This window comes from Pseudorasbora parva, chromosome 5 (assembly GCF_024679245.1).
Source record: "Pseudorasbora parva isolate DD20220531a chromosome 5, ASM2467924v1, whole genome shotgun sequence".
Classification (NCBI taxonomy): Eukaryota; Metazoa; Chordata; class Actinopteri; order Cypriniformes; family Gobionidae; genus Pseudorasbora; species Pseudorasbora parva.
In genome coordinates, this window is record NC_090176.1 from 28571462 (window position 1) to 28587773 (window position 16312).

A 16312-nucleotide genomic window follows, 5' to 3' on the forward strand; every position below is an offset into this window, starting at 1 on the left:
ATTCTCAGAAAAGGCTATTGATAGGTGATTTTTACAGCTTATGTAATTTTCTACAGTTTTTAGGATTTATATTATATAGGATATATATTTTTGTCAAATTAGGATGCTTCTGTAATACCTGTTTCCTATCTGTAGTTAAGATAAGCTAATGCACTTAAAGTGTTAGTTCACCCAAAAATAAAAATTCTGTCATTTACTCTCCCTCAAGTTGTTCCAAACCTGCAAGAATTTCTTTCTTCTGCTGAACACAACGAAAGATATTTGGAAGAATGTTTGTATATAAGCAGATTTTGAGCCATTGACTACCATAGTATTTTTTCCCTACTATGGTCAATGGGGCTCAAAATCTGCTTATATACAAACATTCTTCCAAATATCTTCCTTTGTGTTCAGCAGAAGAAAGAAATTCATGCAGGTTTGGAACAACTTGAGGGAGAGTAAATGATGACAGAATTTTCATTTTTGGGTGAACTATTCCTTGAAGAAATGTCTGTAAAAGCTTTTGTCCTAAATAAGTTTCTAACTGAAATTGCCATGGTTACCAAAGAAATAAGATAAGATTCTAAAGTTAGGATCTTTCTGATATATATGGTGACTGAGAGGCTACATGTTCGGTTCACTTTAGTTTTGTCATGCCCACGGCATTTTAACTCGTAGGAACAATACGTCTTGGCCAGGCTAAGGGTGGGATAGGATGGATTATTGTTATTTTATGTTCTTAAATATTCTTTTATCATTTAATGATAATAATAAACTTAATTCAGATGCTTGCTGTCTATAGGCACCATCCTGCACAATACAATAGGGAATATGCTAATATATTAATTTCAATTAAAAATAAATATTCATTTATATACATCTATCCATTTCTGATAATTCCAGGTTGCTATGGTCACGCAGGTTGTTTACGCATGTAACTCGTGGCCCCTAAAAAAATATATATGCTGTGTCGCAATTTACCTACTTACATTATGACCTAAAAGTACTCTTTTTGTGAAGATGAAGTACATACTTTAAAGTACAGGCCTGAATCCGAAATCACCCCCTAAACCCTCAATCACTATTCCTTACGTTATTCCACTAATACAGTTCACTTGAAAGGATGAAGGAAAACAAGTGAGTGAATTAGGACAGCCACTGTGTGTAGATACATTGGCTGTGCAACCCGTTATTGCGGTGCAGTGTGAGAATGCGTCCACTCAATAACATCCACTATGGTTTCGGACACCACTACAAATGGCTGTCCTCTCAAATAGTGCCGTATTAAACGGTGTGAGGGCGATTTTTGGATTCAGCCTAGGCCCATGCAAGCTTTGGGACTTACTACTTCGTCATATTTAATGGACTCTGCTGCTTAGTTATGTGTATCCCTTCACCGTTTTAACTGCAATGTCAATCATCATCACAGTTCAAATCCTCCACAAAATCCTCAGTTTAATTTCCAACCGTATCAGAGAGAAATGTAGTAGCACGTTGATTTGCCATTTGTGGGCCTTTAACACAGAGACTCTCATGTGTTTGCAATATAAATATAATGATGCATTTAAAAGTAAATGGCCAAACGTATCTTTACAAAAGTTCACAATGCTGCTGCAGGTGAAATATAATGTGGATAACATTGAATAATTTTTTTTTTTTTTTGTCAGGTTAAAGGTAGGATAGGTATACCTATAGGGATTGATTAAAAACATTTTTTCCCAAATTTGTTTAAACTTTCTGTATATATCAATACATAAATAAAATCTAAGTACTCTGAAAAAGAAAGTATAAAAATGAGTGTCTGTAGACCTCTCACGACTGTTTTAAAGACAGCTCATTAATTCCATTCACTCCACCTTCTCCATTCTGGGCTCTTTCCAAAGCCACGCCCCCAAAACACATGAAGGCGCTACACCGGCCGCTCAGCTGGAAGGCGCATTATTTACCTCAGACCAGCAGTGTGCATGTAGTGACATCATGTCAGAATCACATGTAATAAAAAATCGAACTTTATCAGTATGAATATAAACAAATAAGATTTTATATTTATAAGGCAAAGAAAATGGGTAGCATCATGTTTTTCCAATAACATCAGTTATACTGTAATGAAGATGAATTTCGTGTAAGATTCATAACATATACTGTGTTTTGCATGTAAGAGTTTCCATGATGAAAGCATTGTTGATTAGTAGCAGCTAAAGCTAACTTAGTTCTAAAAAAAGTTCCTGGATGCGGTGTACTAGATTTTACACATGCATTTTGTTAACTAAAGTTAAATTTTGCGAAATTCAACACGACAGCGCTCAACTCGAGCTAAACATATTGAGTATTTATCATCTCTGCTAATGGCTAAGTGTATAATATTGTAACTTTATGCTAAGTAATGTTATGTAAGCTATATTAGGCAGCTTCATGTGCTCTTGATACATGCTTCATGAAAACAAAAACCAAAAAAATGTTTAATCAAAATGAAAGATTACCTGTCCAGCAGAAATACAGCCAGCAATGAGTCGTTTTTCAGGTCCCTCAGTTCTCACCATCATTGATGCAGATATTTACTCGCGTTTGATTTCTTTGTTTATCCAAAGACTTTCTGTGCATTGCCTTTTCTCGTACTGTCTTCCTTTTTTGCATTGTTTGCCTTCGTGGACTGTTAAACCCTGCAATGTGAATTTTGAATGCTCTTTCTCTGCCATTATTTTGCCTAGGTTTCTTGCCTCTTGAACTGCTCAAATCAAACGAGCGCGCGCATGTGGGCAGATCCTGTAGCGAAAGCGGTGGTCGCCATGGTAGCGAGAGAGAGTGACAGTCGCTCAAGCCAATCATTTGTTTCGTCACGAACTAAAATAATGAGCTGTGTTTATTGCAGATTAAAAAGACTAGAGTCACTCGATTTTTATACTCTCCTTTTCAGAGTACTTACATTTTAATTATATTATATATACTTACAATATATTATATATTGACATATAAAGAAAGTTTAAACAAATTTGGACACAAGTGTTTTAGATCAGTCCTACCTATCCCACCTTTAAGTACTGATAATTGATCACTCAAGCCCCTTTACCTAAACCTATCTACTTAACCATCAGACTCGCACTTCCATCATGACTGTAGTTTTTTTTAACACTTTTTATCTGCGTTGTAGTTCTAGTCGAATCCTTGTCCAGCTCGCAATGAGTTGTGGGCAATATCAGCTGTTAGAGTGTGCATCGATCTGCACTTTAAATTCTGACTTGGAAATAGTAGACCATCTGGGTATCTTTGGAATACTATTGTCAACATACTATGATTCGGGACTATGATATTTTTGAATACTATTTAGGACGGATAGTATGCAAATTGGGACGTTGTTCCCTCGACATAAAATCATGTGGCTGTTACATAAGGATTGCCGTTACCTCAAAAAAAAGATCTTGTGGCCACGACTTATCACATTCCCCCAAGTAAACATGACTTTCTCACTGATTGATATCTAGTGGCCACAACATATTATCACATTCCTGTAAGTATGCGTTGGCCATGACAAAACAATGTAAACCGAACATATTCCCTCCCAGTCAAAGATGTTATATGCCCCCCAAGATGTACATGCAAAATACTAGCTCTTTTGGGGGTCTGAGTGTTGATCTCCTTGCTTCTAACCCACATTCCTGTTACTTATATTTTGTTCCATAGATGCAGAAAACTTTATTATATCTTGTCGAAGCAATGGAATTATTAAGAGGAAAAACATGAAAGTCCGATTACTTGAGGTGACATCAAAGGTGAAAGCTGAAGGCCTACCTCTGAACACAAACGAGTACCTCGAGCTCTATTTTGACAAATTTGCAGAAGTGGAGGATGATGGGGTAACATTTGAAACGGACCAGTCAGCAATAATCACTTTTAAAAATCCTGAAGGTGCATAAAGTGGTTACATATGTTTTTTTTTTATATATATTTAATTTCGACATGCATAAACTATACAATGTGTGCTTTTTCAGATGTGCAAACAGTCATCAACCAGCAACATCATATAAAAAAACAGCCTTTCAGAGTAATGCCATACTATGACACTCTACAAACAGCTCTATATGGTAAAGACAGACCCACTCTGAGTCTTCCAGGAGCATTTACTGAAAAGATTGATACAACTGTATGGCACCACTTTAAGGAAAACCAAAAATCTCTGGGTTTAGTCACAAAAGATATGTCCAGTCATTTTTGTGAGATGGATTTTCAATCTTCAGCAGTGAAGATCAGTCCTTCATCATCCTTACTTAACCAAGGTGGGCAGACAAGAAAACTTATTCAGACATGGAGAGAAAATGCCCTCTCTGAGTTCTCAGTGTCAATGTCAAAGTTTAAATCCATTGAGCTCCACATTCAGAAGGATGCATGGACAGAGATACAGCCTGAAATTCAAAAAGCAGTTGAAGGAGTGGCAGTCACACTGGTTCCCTGTGCAGATAAAGGGACGATAGCTGTAGCCGGCCTGAAAGACGATGTGAATGGGATTGAGGGAATTCTGCAAGAAACTGTTCAGAAAGTCACCCAAAGAATCCAAAGGGAAAAGGGCAGTGAGACTGATGAAATAAATATGACTCCATCCAAGTACAAGCTTGTTCTCTGTGATGGTTTGGAGCAGCAAACTCAAGACAAATTTCCAGAAATGGACATAAAATACCACGTGCACAGCCAAAAGTTAAGTCTTTATGGTCTAAAAGATGAGATGCTGGAAACAAAGAACAAGATCCTGGAGGCTGTTCTTAGTTTGATTCGTAAACCAATTGAGCTCAACCAATCGGTTTTAGACTTTCTGCACAAGAATGATCTGGAAGAAATGTCCAAAGTTTTGTTTTTTAACAAAGGAATCGATGTAGCATTAGAAGCTGATGGAACAAGGGTTTTGCTTGTTGGAAAAACAGACACGGACTTGAATTTTGGTGAGAAGCAACTGCAGAAAGATCTTTGTCATTCGAGCATCAATGTAGAAGATCCCAGTGTTCTAACAAAATCAGATTGGCAAGACCTTGTCTCTCGCATTAAAAACAATGTTAAAAATGTTACAATACAGACATCCATCAACCAGGTGGTGGTTTCTGGCTTTAAAGAGTCTATCAAGGATGTTGAACAAGAGTTAAATGATTTTGTTCAGAAAAACTCAAACTTTGAGAGAACTCTGAAAGCTCACAAGACTGTTGTCACATTTATAAAGGATCACAAAACGCAGGATTGGCTTGAAGAGGTGAAAGGTAAAGTGAATGTGGACTTCAAAGATGAAACCATTGTGATCAGTGGCCCGAGGCTTTATGTCTCTGAGTGTGTGCCTGTATTTGAGAACTTGCTAAAATCTGTGCATCACTGCACCACAAAAATAGTTAAACCAGGAGCAAAGAAGTTTTTCAAGGAGAAAGAGTCAATATGTGTTACATATGCCAAGACCAATATGAGATGTTTGGTCCAATTAATAGATGACCACCCACATGGCACTGTTCAGTCACAGATAATAAAGCCTGCTTATCAACATAAAACACGGGATGGAATTGAGATTACAGTAAACAAAGCTGACATGTGTTCATTTCAAGCGGATGCAGTGGTCGGTGCATGCAATGAGAACCTCCTACTGGATGGTGGTTTAGCAAAGGCGCTCTCAGATGCTGCTGGTCCTGAACTTCAGAATGCCTGCAATCAGCTTGTCAAAAGACGGAAGTTTACAACAGGTGATGCAGTTCTCCTCGATGCAGGAGGACGTCTGCAATGCAAGCATATCATCTTAGCAATAGGACCACATTATAATACTTCAAAACATCAGGAGTCTGAAAAGCTCCTGAAGAAAGCTGTGAGGAAGAGTCTGAATTTGGCAGATCAAGAAAGCTTCCAGTCGTTGGCAATCCCAGCCATTAGCTCTGGTGCATTCGGTTTCCCACTGAACCTTTGTGCAGACACAATTGTGAAAGCTATAAAAGAGTTCTGCGGTATTGTTGAAGGGGACATTGCGCTCAGGAAGATTCACCTAGTTGACATTAATGATAAAACGGTTCAAGCTTTTGAAGCTGCTGTGAAGAAAATTTATGGGGTCAGTTCAGTTACCCACAGCCTGCCAGCTGGAAGCAGTTCAAGCAGCCAGCATCAAAACCAAGCAAGCCCTTCTCCGAGCCAAGCAAGCCCTTCTCCAAGCCAACACCAGATAACCGCACTCTTTCAAGGGACATCACAAAGTTTTCAGACAAAAGAAGGTTTAACTATCACCCTCATGAAAGGAAACATTGAGGACACAACAGTGAGTTCAATATTTACAGATTATACATAATATTATTTGCTATATTGTTTTTTTGTATTTTGAAACATCAAAATGTCTAGAGATTTAGTTTATTTAGTACCTTTTGTGTGTGTGTGTGTGTGTGTGTGTGTGTGTGTGTGTGTGTGTGTGTGTGTGGGGGGGTGGGTGTACTTGTTTATATTACATTGTTGTGACCAAATGTGTAATTTAGTACCTTGTGTGTGTGTGTGTGTGTGTGTGTACTTGTTTATATTACATTGTTGTGACCAAATGTGTAATTTAGTACCGTGTGTTTGTGTGTGTTTGTGTGCGCGCCCTTGTTTTTATTACATTGTGGGGACCAAATGTCCCCATAAGGATAATAATTTCTGAGTTTACCTACATTGTGGGGACCAGCCAGCGGCCCCCACTTTTCAAAAGGCTTATACAGGGTTGCCAACTTTTAAGTTCAGGTTGGAGTGAGATTTTTTGGGGGCCGGGGGGTGGGGGGGGGAGGGATGCTTTTGATCTTGATTCAGTATCAGTTTATATCTAGTATATATACTGTACATAATAATATGTTTGTTTTGGCACTAGTTTAAAGATTTCTTGGGTCAAATTATATGTGCCATTCCTTAATATTCACTTGTGAGTGCTTATATAAGTATCATTATTCATTAAAAAGATTAGGATGCAAGTTATTTAAGTTTTGAAATTTCACATTTAAAGAAATCTAGTGTTTGATCATCATATCTAAATATTTATTAGAATGCAAAGACTGCAATATATTTTTGAGCAACTAGATTAGATACATGTATATTTATTAAAGAGCCATAAGGCACCTAATGGCATTACAAATAAACATTAATATTTTTTAGCCACAAAATGACTCTAATTTGCCTCTTTGAATTGGAATTCTCTATTTTAATATTAATTACTACACTAATTGTAATATAAATTTTAGAAGAAATACAAATATTAGAAGAAAAATATTTTAAGTGGTCATTTATTGAAAATAATTGTTGCACAAATAGTATTTAGTACCAAAAGATCTCCTCAAAATATTCAATAAATATAATTTAATGAGTATGAGTGTGACCTATTAGTAAGGAATACCTGAGGGCTAAATACAAGAATAACATTAATGTTAACAATGTTGAATCTCTATCACTCTCCATAATAAAACGATCCTGTAAATATGGCTGACTTAATAATCAATAAACACTAACACTATGCTGTACTGTTTACCAAAACTTGCAGCAAACATCTATATGGTGAAACTGTTGTGTATTCGCTTAAGCCATTTTAATGCATTGGCAGAGCACTAGAAGTATTGAGCGCTCATGGGCCACGTGACCAGCGCGCACCGCAGGGAGACGAGAGCAGGCAACTCCGCTTTTCAACGCCTCTGGCTTTAACATTATGCCACATTAGCGCCAAAACGCTATTTATTGTTTGAATTTCATTAAAACACATTAAAAAAATTAAAGCTTATAGCTTTGTTTAATATCAAAAGCAGGTTTGGCAATTTGGCGTGAGATTGAGTTGGGCGGAGTGAGAGCGTGAGACAGAGCCTGAAAGCGTGAGAATCACGCCAGATGCGTGAGAGTTGGCAACCCTGCTTATAAATCATACAGGATGAGTTTTTTGAGAAAGTAAAAATGCAGAATGTTTCCTGTGATGGGGTAGGTCTAGGGGCAGGAGCAGTGTAGGGGGATAGAAAATAAGGTTTGTACGGTATAAAAATCATTAGGCAAGGCAAGGCAAGGCAAGTTTATTTATATAGCACATTTCATACACAATGGCAATTCAAAGTGCTTTACATAGAAAGGAATTAAAATAGGGCTAAAAAATGCATAAGAAAAAGAATACAATGTAAAGAGAATTAAAAGTAATAAAATTATGATAACCAAAGAAAAGAACAGGTAAACTAAAACAGTTATAAAAAATTATTTAAAAAATGATGCATAGATAAGGTGCAATCAGTCGGACGTACAGTGGCACAGTGCTCATTCAGTAAATGCACAGCTAAACAGATGTGTTTTGAGTCTGGATTTGAATGTGGCTACTGTTGGAGCACATCTGATCTGTTCAGGAAGCCGGTTCCAACTACGGCTGGCATAATAGCTAAAGGCAGACTCTCCTTGCTTTGAGTGAACTCTTGGTATTTCTAACTGATTTGATCCTGCTGATCTGAGTGATCTGTTGGGTTTGTATTTAATCAGCATATCTGCGATGTATTGAGGTCCTAGGTCATTTAGTGATTTATAAACAAGTAATAGTACTTTAAAATCGATCCTAAATGTAACTGGAAGCCAGTGTAAAGACCTGAGGACTGGTGTGATATGGTCATATTTTCTGGTTCTGCTCAGAATCCTGGCAGCAGCATTCTGTATGAGCTGCAGCTGTCTAATGGTCTTTTTGGGAAGGCCAGTGAGAAGGCCATTACAATAGTCCACCCTACTGGTGATGAAAGCGTGAACCAGTTTCTCTAAGTCTTGCCTGGAGACAAAACATCTAATCCTTGCAATATTTTTCAGATGATAGTATGCTGATTTAGTTATTGCTTTGACATGACTACTGAAACTCAGGTCTGACTCCAAAATTACACCAAGATTCCTGACTTGATTTTTTGTTATCAGACCTTTAGCCTCAAGATATGCGTTCACCTTGAGAATTTCATCTTTGTTTCCAAATGTAATGATTTCAGTTTTGTCTTTGTTTAACTGAAGATAGTTTTGGCACATCCAGTCGTTAACTTCATCAATGCATTTGCACAGGGAGTCAATGGGGCTGTAGTCATTAGGTGACAGTGCTAAGTAGAGCTGGGTGTCATCAGCATAGCTGTGGTAAGCAATATTGTTCTTTTTCATTATTTGGCTCAGTGGCAGCATATACAGGTTAAACAGGAGAGGTGCTAGAATTGACCCTTGTGGGACTCCGCATGTCATGGACGTCCACTCAGACTTATGGTCTCCTATACTCACATAATAACCTCTCCCTTCTAAGTATGACCTGAACCATTTGAGGACCATTCCAGAAAGCCCAACCCAGTTTTCCAGCCTGTCTAGAAGTATGTTGTGGTCAACAGTGTCGAATGCAGCACTGAGATCGAGTAGAACCAGAATTGATGTTTTGCCTGTATCAGTATTCAAGCGAATATCATTTATAATCTTTATGAGCGCTGTCTCTGTGCTGTGATGCGGTCGGAAACCAGATTGAAAATTGTCAAAGAATCCGTTTGAGTTTAAGAATTTGTTCAACTGATTGAAAACAACTTTTTCGATGATTTTGCCTATGAAGGGGAGATTTGAGATTGGTCTGTAGTTGCTCAGTATGGAGTTATCCAGATTTCTCTTTTTCAGAAGAGGCTTAACTATTGCAGTTTTAAGGGCGGTTGGAAAAGTCCCGTAGAGAAGTGAGGAGTTTACCACTTCTAGGAGATCTGCTTCCAAACAGTTAAACACACTTTTGAAAAAAGAAGTGGGGAGTGCGTCAAGGGTGCAGGTTGATGTTTTAAGATGCTGTACTGTGTCTTCTAAAATTTTACCGTCAATTGTTTCGAAATCAGACATAGTAATTTTCCGAGGGTTTGGTCTGATCTGACTGACCCCAGAGCAACTAGAGGATGTGCTGATCGCCTTTCTGATATTTTTGATTTTCTCTGAGAAGAAGGAAGCAAACTCACTGCATTTGCTGTCTGAGAGCATTTCTCTGGGAATGTGACTCGGGGGGTTTGTTAGTCTGTCTACAGTAGCAAAAAGAGTGCGCGTGTTGTTTATGTGTTTGTTTATAATATTTGAGAAGAAGGTCTGTCTAGCTTTGCCTAGTTCAACATTGAAAGCATGAAGGCTGTCTTTATAGATGTTATAATGGACTACAAGTTTTGTCTTCCGCCACTTTCGTTCAGATTTTCTGCATTGTCTTTTCATTATTCGAACTGCTGTTGAGTTTCTCCATGGTGCCTTTTGTTTGCCACTCTTTTTCCTGACTTTCAGAGGGGCAATATCATCCATTACACTCTTAACTTTTGAGTTAAAGGAGTCAAGGAGAAAATCAACAGAGTCTGCAGATATGCTTGGTGTTGGAGATAAAGCCTTCATAAACAGCACATTAGTGTTCTCATTTAAGCATCTCTTTTTGACAGAGACAGATCTAGCTTCAATGGCAGGAGAGATTGATATGTCAAAGAAAATACAGAAATGATCAGACAGTGCCACATCCTTAATAACAATCGATGAAATGTTTAGACCCTTACTGATAAGTAAATCTAGAGTGTGTCCACGATTGTGTGTGGGTCCATTTACATGCTGTGTCAAATCAAAAGTGTTAAGAACAGTCATGAGCTCTTTTGCTGTACTGGATTCAATATTATCTATGTGAATGTTAAAATCCCCAGCAATAGCAAAACAGTCAAACTCTGAGGAAATTATTGATAACAGTTCTGTAAATTCCTCAATAAAGGCTGGTGAGTACTTTGGAGGCCTGTAAACAATGATAAGCAGGATGCGTGGAGCACCTTTTAACACAATACCCATATATTCTAGAGACAAATAATCACCAAATGATACTTGCTTACATTGATAGAAATCTTTAAAAAGAGCAGCAACACCCCCACCTCTCCTAACAGCTCTGCAAACACTCATAAAAGTAAAGTTAGGAGGGGCTGCTTCATTGAGGACTGTTGCACTGCAGTTTTCTTCTAACCACGTTTCATTTAGAAGCAAAAAATCAAGGTTGTTTGTGGTTATTAAGTCGCTGACTAGGAATGATTTGTTCTTAAGTGAACAGATGTTTAAAAGTGCTAACTTAACAGTATTAATTTTTTCACCCACATTAGTCTTAGTTTGACAGGTAACAGGCAGCAGATTATATTGGTTTGTTAAACGGCCTGACAAGGCCTTAGACTTTCTTTCACGTAACAGAACAGAGATAGAGAAAGAGGCAGGCACACTGGGTTCCCACTTGTTTTGTAAACATTTGATAAAGGTACTGTTATCATAGCGGGGACCCAAAACACATCACTGAGAGCTGGAATCAGTTGTTTTTGGTTCACCTACAACAGATGGAGGAGGGTGTGGGCCCTGGCGTTGTGACCGAAGAAATCTCACAGGAGGAGGGGGAGCTGGGCCCACAGGCTTTGGTGGTTGTGGGGCTCGACGCTTTTTGGTTGATATCTGGCGCTTTTTGGTTGATATTTTTGGTTGATATCTTTGGTTGATATCCGCTATTTGGTTGATATTAGGTCTATGGAGAAGCCCCACAAAGATAGTGAATCAGACATGTGTGTGTGTGTGTGTGTGTGTGTGTGTGTGTGTGTGTGTGTGTGTGTGTGTGTGTGTGTGTGTGTGTGTGTGTGTGTGTGTGTGTGTGTGTGTGTGTGTGTGTGTGTTCAATAAGTTCTTGTTCCTAGGTAAATGCTTAAGCATGATTTGAACTAACAAATCATTTGTATGAATCTACTCTTTTTTTTGTGCAGATGGATGTTGTTGTGAACACTCTCAGCAGTGACCTGAATCTTGGCGTAGGAGCTATTTCAAATGCCCTTCTCAAAGCAGCTGGTCCACAGCTTCAGGTCCTGCTCAATCAGCAAGTCACAGGCTCTGCAAACGTCGGAGCAGTCTTTGAAACAGCAGGTGCAAACCTGAAGAACAAGCTAGTGTTCCATGCAGTTGTACCACACTGGAATCAGGGACAAGGGAACGAGCAGAAGGTAATACTCATTGACTGATTTTTAGTGGTTAGTAAAATGTGATGCTTTTACCAATATTTTTATTCTCTTTGAGCAGGTGCTGGAAGATATCATGGATAAGTGTTTGGGTCAGGCAGAGCAGCGTCAGCAGAGCTCCATTGTCTTCTCTGCCATTGGCACGGGAAACTTGGGATTTCCCAAGCCACTGGTGGTCTGCACAATGCTGGACTCAGCCTTCAAGTTTAGTAGTAAAAGAAGTTCAAAGCACGTGAAGGAAGTGGTATTTGCTCTTCACCCCAAAGATACCCAAACCATTCAGGTACCTGGTGTATGATTTCTTTTCTCACTTCCTTTTAAGGTCCATAGGGAGTCACAGTTCCACATTTTGCAGATTTTTGACACTTAGACAATAATAATGTTATTTTCATCTCAGTAAAACTACATATTGTCCACAACAGGTATTCACAGATGAGTTCAGCAAAAGATTTTTGGGCCAGTCTGCCCCAGCAAGTAGCCCTACACAGCCGCAGAGCACAGGTGCCCAAAACTTCACTTTTCTTATCCAAATGACCCATAACTAGCTGGTCCCAGGGTTATTTTTACTATATGTTTGAAGTCAATTCCCCTCTATATGACATCTTTCCATAATAATTCCACGTTATAATGAAATTACAGGCCCCTTCTCAAAGGTCACAACGAAATCTGGGATTCATGAGACTACAGTGGGAGGAGTAACACTTCAGGTCCTGAATGGTGATATTACTACAGAGAAAACTGATGTCATTGTGAACTCCAGCAATAAAGAGTTCTCACTGAAAGCAGGTAAAGCTAGTAGAAAGGCTGTTAATGTTTTTATACTATATAAATGACTTTTCAAGCGCTTTGCCTTTAATTTCTTTTTGCTTAATTTTATAAGATAGGAATGAGTGAGCCGAGAGTTAGAACATAAAACAAACTTTTATTTCAAACTGTCAAGGTGTCTCAAAGGCTATTTTGGATAAGGCTGGTCCAAGCGTAGAAGCTGAGTGCCAACAACTTGGTGAGAAGCATGTTTTAAATCCTAAACTAAAATATTAAATAAGAATTAAATAATATAAAAAGCATATTAAGTAATACTTCTTACAGGCGTGAACAGAATAATCTGTTCACGCCTTGAAATTTTGCAACGTTTAGCACACAGAACAGATCAGGTATAATTCTGGTCTATGTTTTTTTTCCAGCGGCCAGTACTAACAGTGGACTAATAATGACTCAAGCGGGGAATTTGCAGTGTAAAAAGATCATCCACATTGCAGCACAAAGCAATGCTATTACGATCCAAAAACATGTTAAAAAGGCCTTGGAAATGTGTGCCAAGGAAAAGTTAACCTCCATTGCATTCCCAGCTATTGGCACAGGTGAGAACAGGAAAACTAATTGATATTGTTGTTCATCTATGTCACACAATGATGGTCCTTGCATATAAAGAGCATATGAATACAATTAAAGTAATATATTACATCAAATTTAATTTCTTTTTCACTTTATTTTTATTTTTTTTACAACAATTTGTATTTTTATTTGTACAATACATTGTATTTATGTATTTAAAATGTCAAATTTGTACAATGCTTTTTTTATGTTCTTAACTTTCACTAAAAACATGAACATGGTTCACAGTCTCGTTGCTTTCTTTTTCTTAGGACAAGCGGGGTTGTCTCCGGGTCAAGTGGCAGACTCCATGATGGATGGTGTGCTGGAAATGATCCAAAAAACTCCCAAGTCCACTCTAAAGCTGATAAGATTGGTTGTGTTTCAGGCCCCCATGCTCCCTGAATTCCTCAAAAGCATGCAGTATCGAGAAACTGGACCTGCCAAACAAGAGAGTACATGGTCAAAAATCAAAAGTATGAATCCCGTCACTTTCACTTCAACCTAATTTTATAAAACGTGTAATTTTCTGAGTAGCCTTTAAAACATTAAAATATGAATTCATAAAACGGGGTAGTTTGAAATGCATTTTAATGAGGTCATGCACAACAAAAAGATATCAAATGTGACCTGACGAATTTCTGTACTGTATCTTGCAGCATATGCAAAATCTTTATTTAGTGGATCTTGGGAGAAAGAAATTAAACAACATAGTGGCAAAGACTTTGTCATTGAAGGCGTGCAAGTAGATCCAGTGTTTTTTTCTATCTGTGGATCATCACAAGCAGAAGTGGACAAAACAAAGCATTTCTTAGAGGATATGATCACTGCGGAACAAGCCTTCCAGCCCATCACAGACACAGCCATACTAACCTTATCAGATAAAGACCAACAGCGAATCCAGGACCTGCAAAGCACTATGGATGTGACTATAATGCTAAAATACAAAGCCGATAAAGGTTCAGAAGGGACCTCGGGAGAGGCCACGCTCATAGTAGAAGGTCTCATCCGAGATGTTCTAAAAGCCACTCAGGAAATCCAAGAAATGCTCAAAACAGCCAAAGAGGATGAGATGCTAAAAAAAGACATGGATTACACAAGTGAACTTGTGGACTGGCAGTATGAACAAGGTGGGCAATATAAGAGTTTTGATCAACGCACAAATTTTGAGTTGGAAAGGGCCCTCGGCCTCCAAGCTCCAGATATCAACATTTCCTTTCAAGGCCAAACGTACCAAGTCAAACTGCCTGAGGGTCCTGCCGTGAGCACTACTGGTGGAATCAAGATGAACATCAAGCGCATTGACAAACTGAAAGGTATTTGCAGTGTAGTAGCATATATCATTATGAAAAAAATAAACAAAATATGTGAATAAGATATAATTCATCTAGTTGCACTAGAACTAATGGTGGCGATTTTACCACCATTTTAAATACTTAGATATTGTTTTCCAGCTACTGAAAGTATCCCACAGCACTGGGATGCCATGGCACCTAACATGTTGTACCAAACGTTTAATTTGCCACCAACCAACACGGAATACAAAGATGTACAGGTGCGCTTTCAGGCCACTTGTCCAAGCAACAAAGTCTTGAAGGTGTGTTTCATTTTATTATATTTTTTTTGTTTTTCCATATCAGATGGTCTACAGGGCTGTTCATTGCTAATGCCTTTCAGTCCTAAAATATTATTTGTAGTGTTTTATGGACATTTTATTCAGTTTTATAGGATTTCAACAACAGTTAAAGGTTGAACTCTTAGAATGGATTTAGGTAGATCTAATTTTTGAATTAGGCAGAGCAATACCATGTAAATTAAAGGAAATAAACACATGGAAACTTCACAAACAACTCAGTTTCATTTTCATATTCATTATGGGAATCTTATACTGTTTTATTTTATTTTTTATTATAGATTGAACGAATTCAGAATCCTGGCATGTGGAAGAACTACCAGAATAACAAAAGTGTCATGGAAACAAAGAATGGTCATCAAAACAATGAGAAAAGACTCTTTCATGGAACCAGTGAGCAGACTATCAGTCACATCAATAGGAGTGGATTTAATCGCAGTTATGCAGGAAAAAATGGTGAATCATTTACTACGATCACTGTAATATTCGCATTCAATCATTCTAATTGAGGTGGTGTATATGTATTTTTAATCTCTTCATTTTTCTTGTTACAGCTGCAGCATATGGAAATGGCACTTACTTTGCACTTAATGCTAGCTACTCTTGTAGCAACACATACTCAGTGCCTAATGCTCAAGGACAAAAGCACATGTACCTCTGCAGAGTCCTTACGGGAGATTACACTAAAGGAGTAAGCGGAATGATTGTGCCACCTGCAAAAAATGCCAACTGTGACCCGTATGACACCGTTGTGGACAACCCTACTGCTCCGACCATTTTTGTGGTATTTCGTGATGATAATGCTTATCCTGAATATTTAATCACTTTCACTTAGTCTTTATAAGGTGAATCATTTTACACAGTGAGACTGAGGACCTGAACACATCACACAATCAGGGAGATTTTTTTTAAATGAACCTATAATCACCAGTGTGTTTCTTACTTAATCACTAAAATGTGAAAGGGCTTCTTTTTTTTTCTTTTTTTACAGAAAAAGCATGGGTAACAGTTTACATTGTTTCAGTTGTTAACATTATAATTGTATTAGTTAACATGAACTTAAAGCAATATATACAGCATTTATTAATCTTAAGTAAAAAAAAAAATATTGTTCATAGTTAGTTCATGTTAACTAATACATTAACTAATGTAACAAATAAGATTGATTGACTTATTGTAAAGCGTTACCAATTTGTGCCTTATAATGAATTCATTTTCAGGTGTATGTTTAGCTGTAAAGTTTACAAAACTGTCTTGATAATTCTATTTTAAATATGCACAAACAAATCACATTAAAACTGGACTGCACTGCAAATAAAGAACTTCAAAACTTCAAATAGTTTTTCGTAACTTC

At 37.8% G+C, this 16312-nt stretch overlaps 1 protein-coding gene across 2 annotated transcripts in view; it reads left to right on the plus strand.

Moving 5' to 3' along the window:
- The window catches only part of parp14rs1 (poly(ADP-ribose) polymerase family member 14-related sequence 1), a 22088-nt gene extending 5793 nt beyond the window's left edge, over nt 1-16295 (plus strand). For both annotated transcript variants that reach the window (XM_067443767.1, XM_067443766.1), the window contains 13 exons: nt 3658-3882; nt 3966-6244; nt 11703-11936; nt 12013-12234; nt 12374-12452; nt 12591-12737; nt 12892-12954; nt 13136-13312; nt 13598-13801; nt 13985-14641; nt 14780-14922; nt 15240-15414; nt 15513-16295. In XM_067443767.1, the coding sequence (XP_067299868.1) occupies nt 3658-3882; nt 3966-6244; nt 11703-11936; nt 12013-12234; nt 12374-12452; nt 12591-12737; nt 12892-12954; nt 13136-13312; nt 13598-13801; nt 13985-14641; nt 14780-14922; nt 15240-15414; nt 15513-15793 (4886 nt within the window). In that variant the 3' untranslated portion in view covers nt 15794-16295. The remainder of the gene's footprint in view (nt 1-3657; nt 3883-3965; nt 6245-11702; nt 11937-12012; nt 12235-12373; nt 12453-12590; nt 12738-12891; nt 12955-13135; nt 13313-13597; nt 13802-13984; nt 14642-14779; nt 14923-15239; nt 15415-15512) is intronic.
- Nucleotides 16296-16312: the final 17 nt, after the last annotated feature.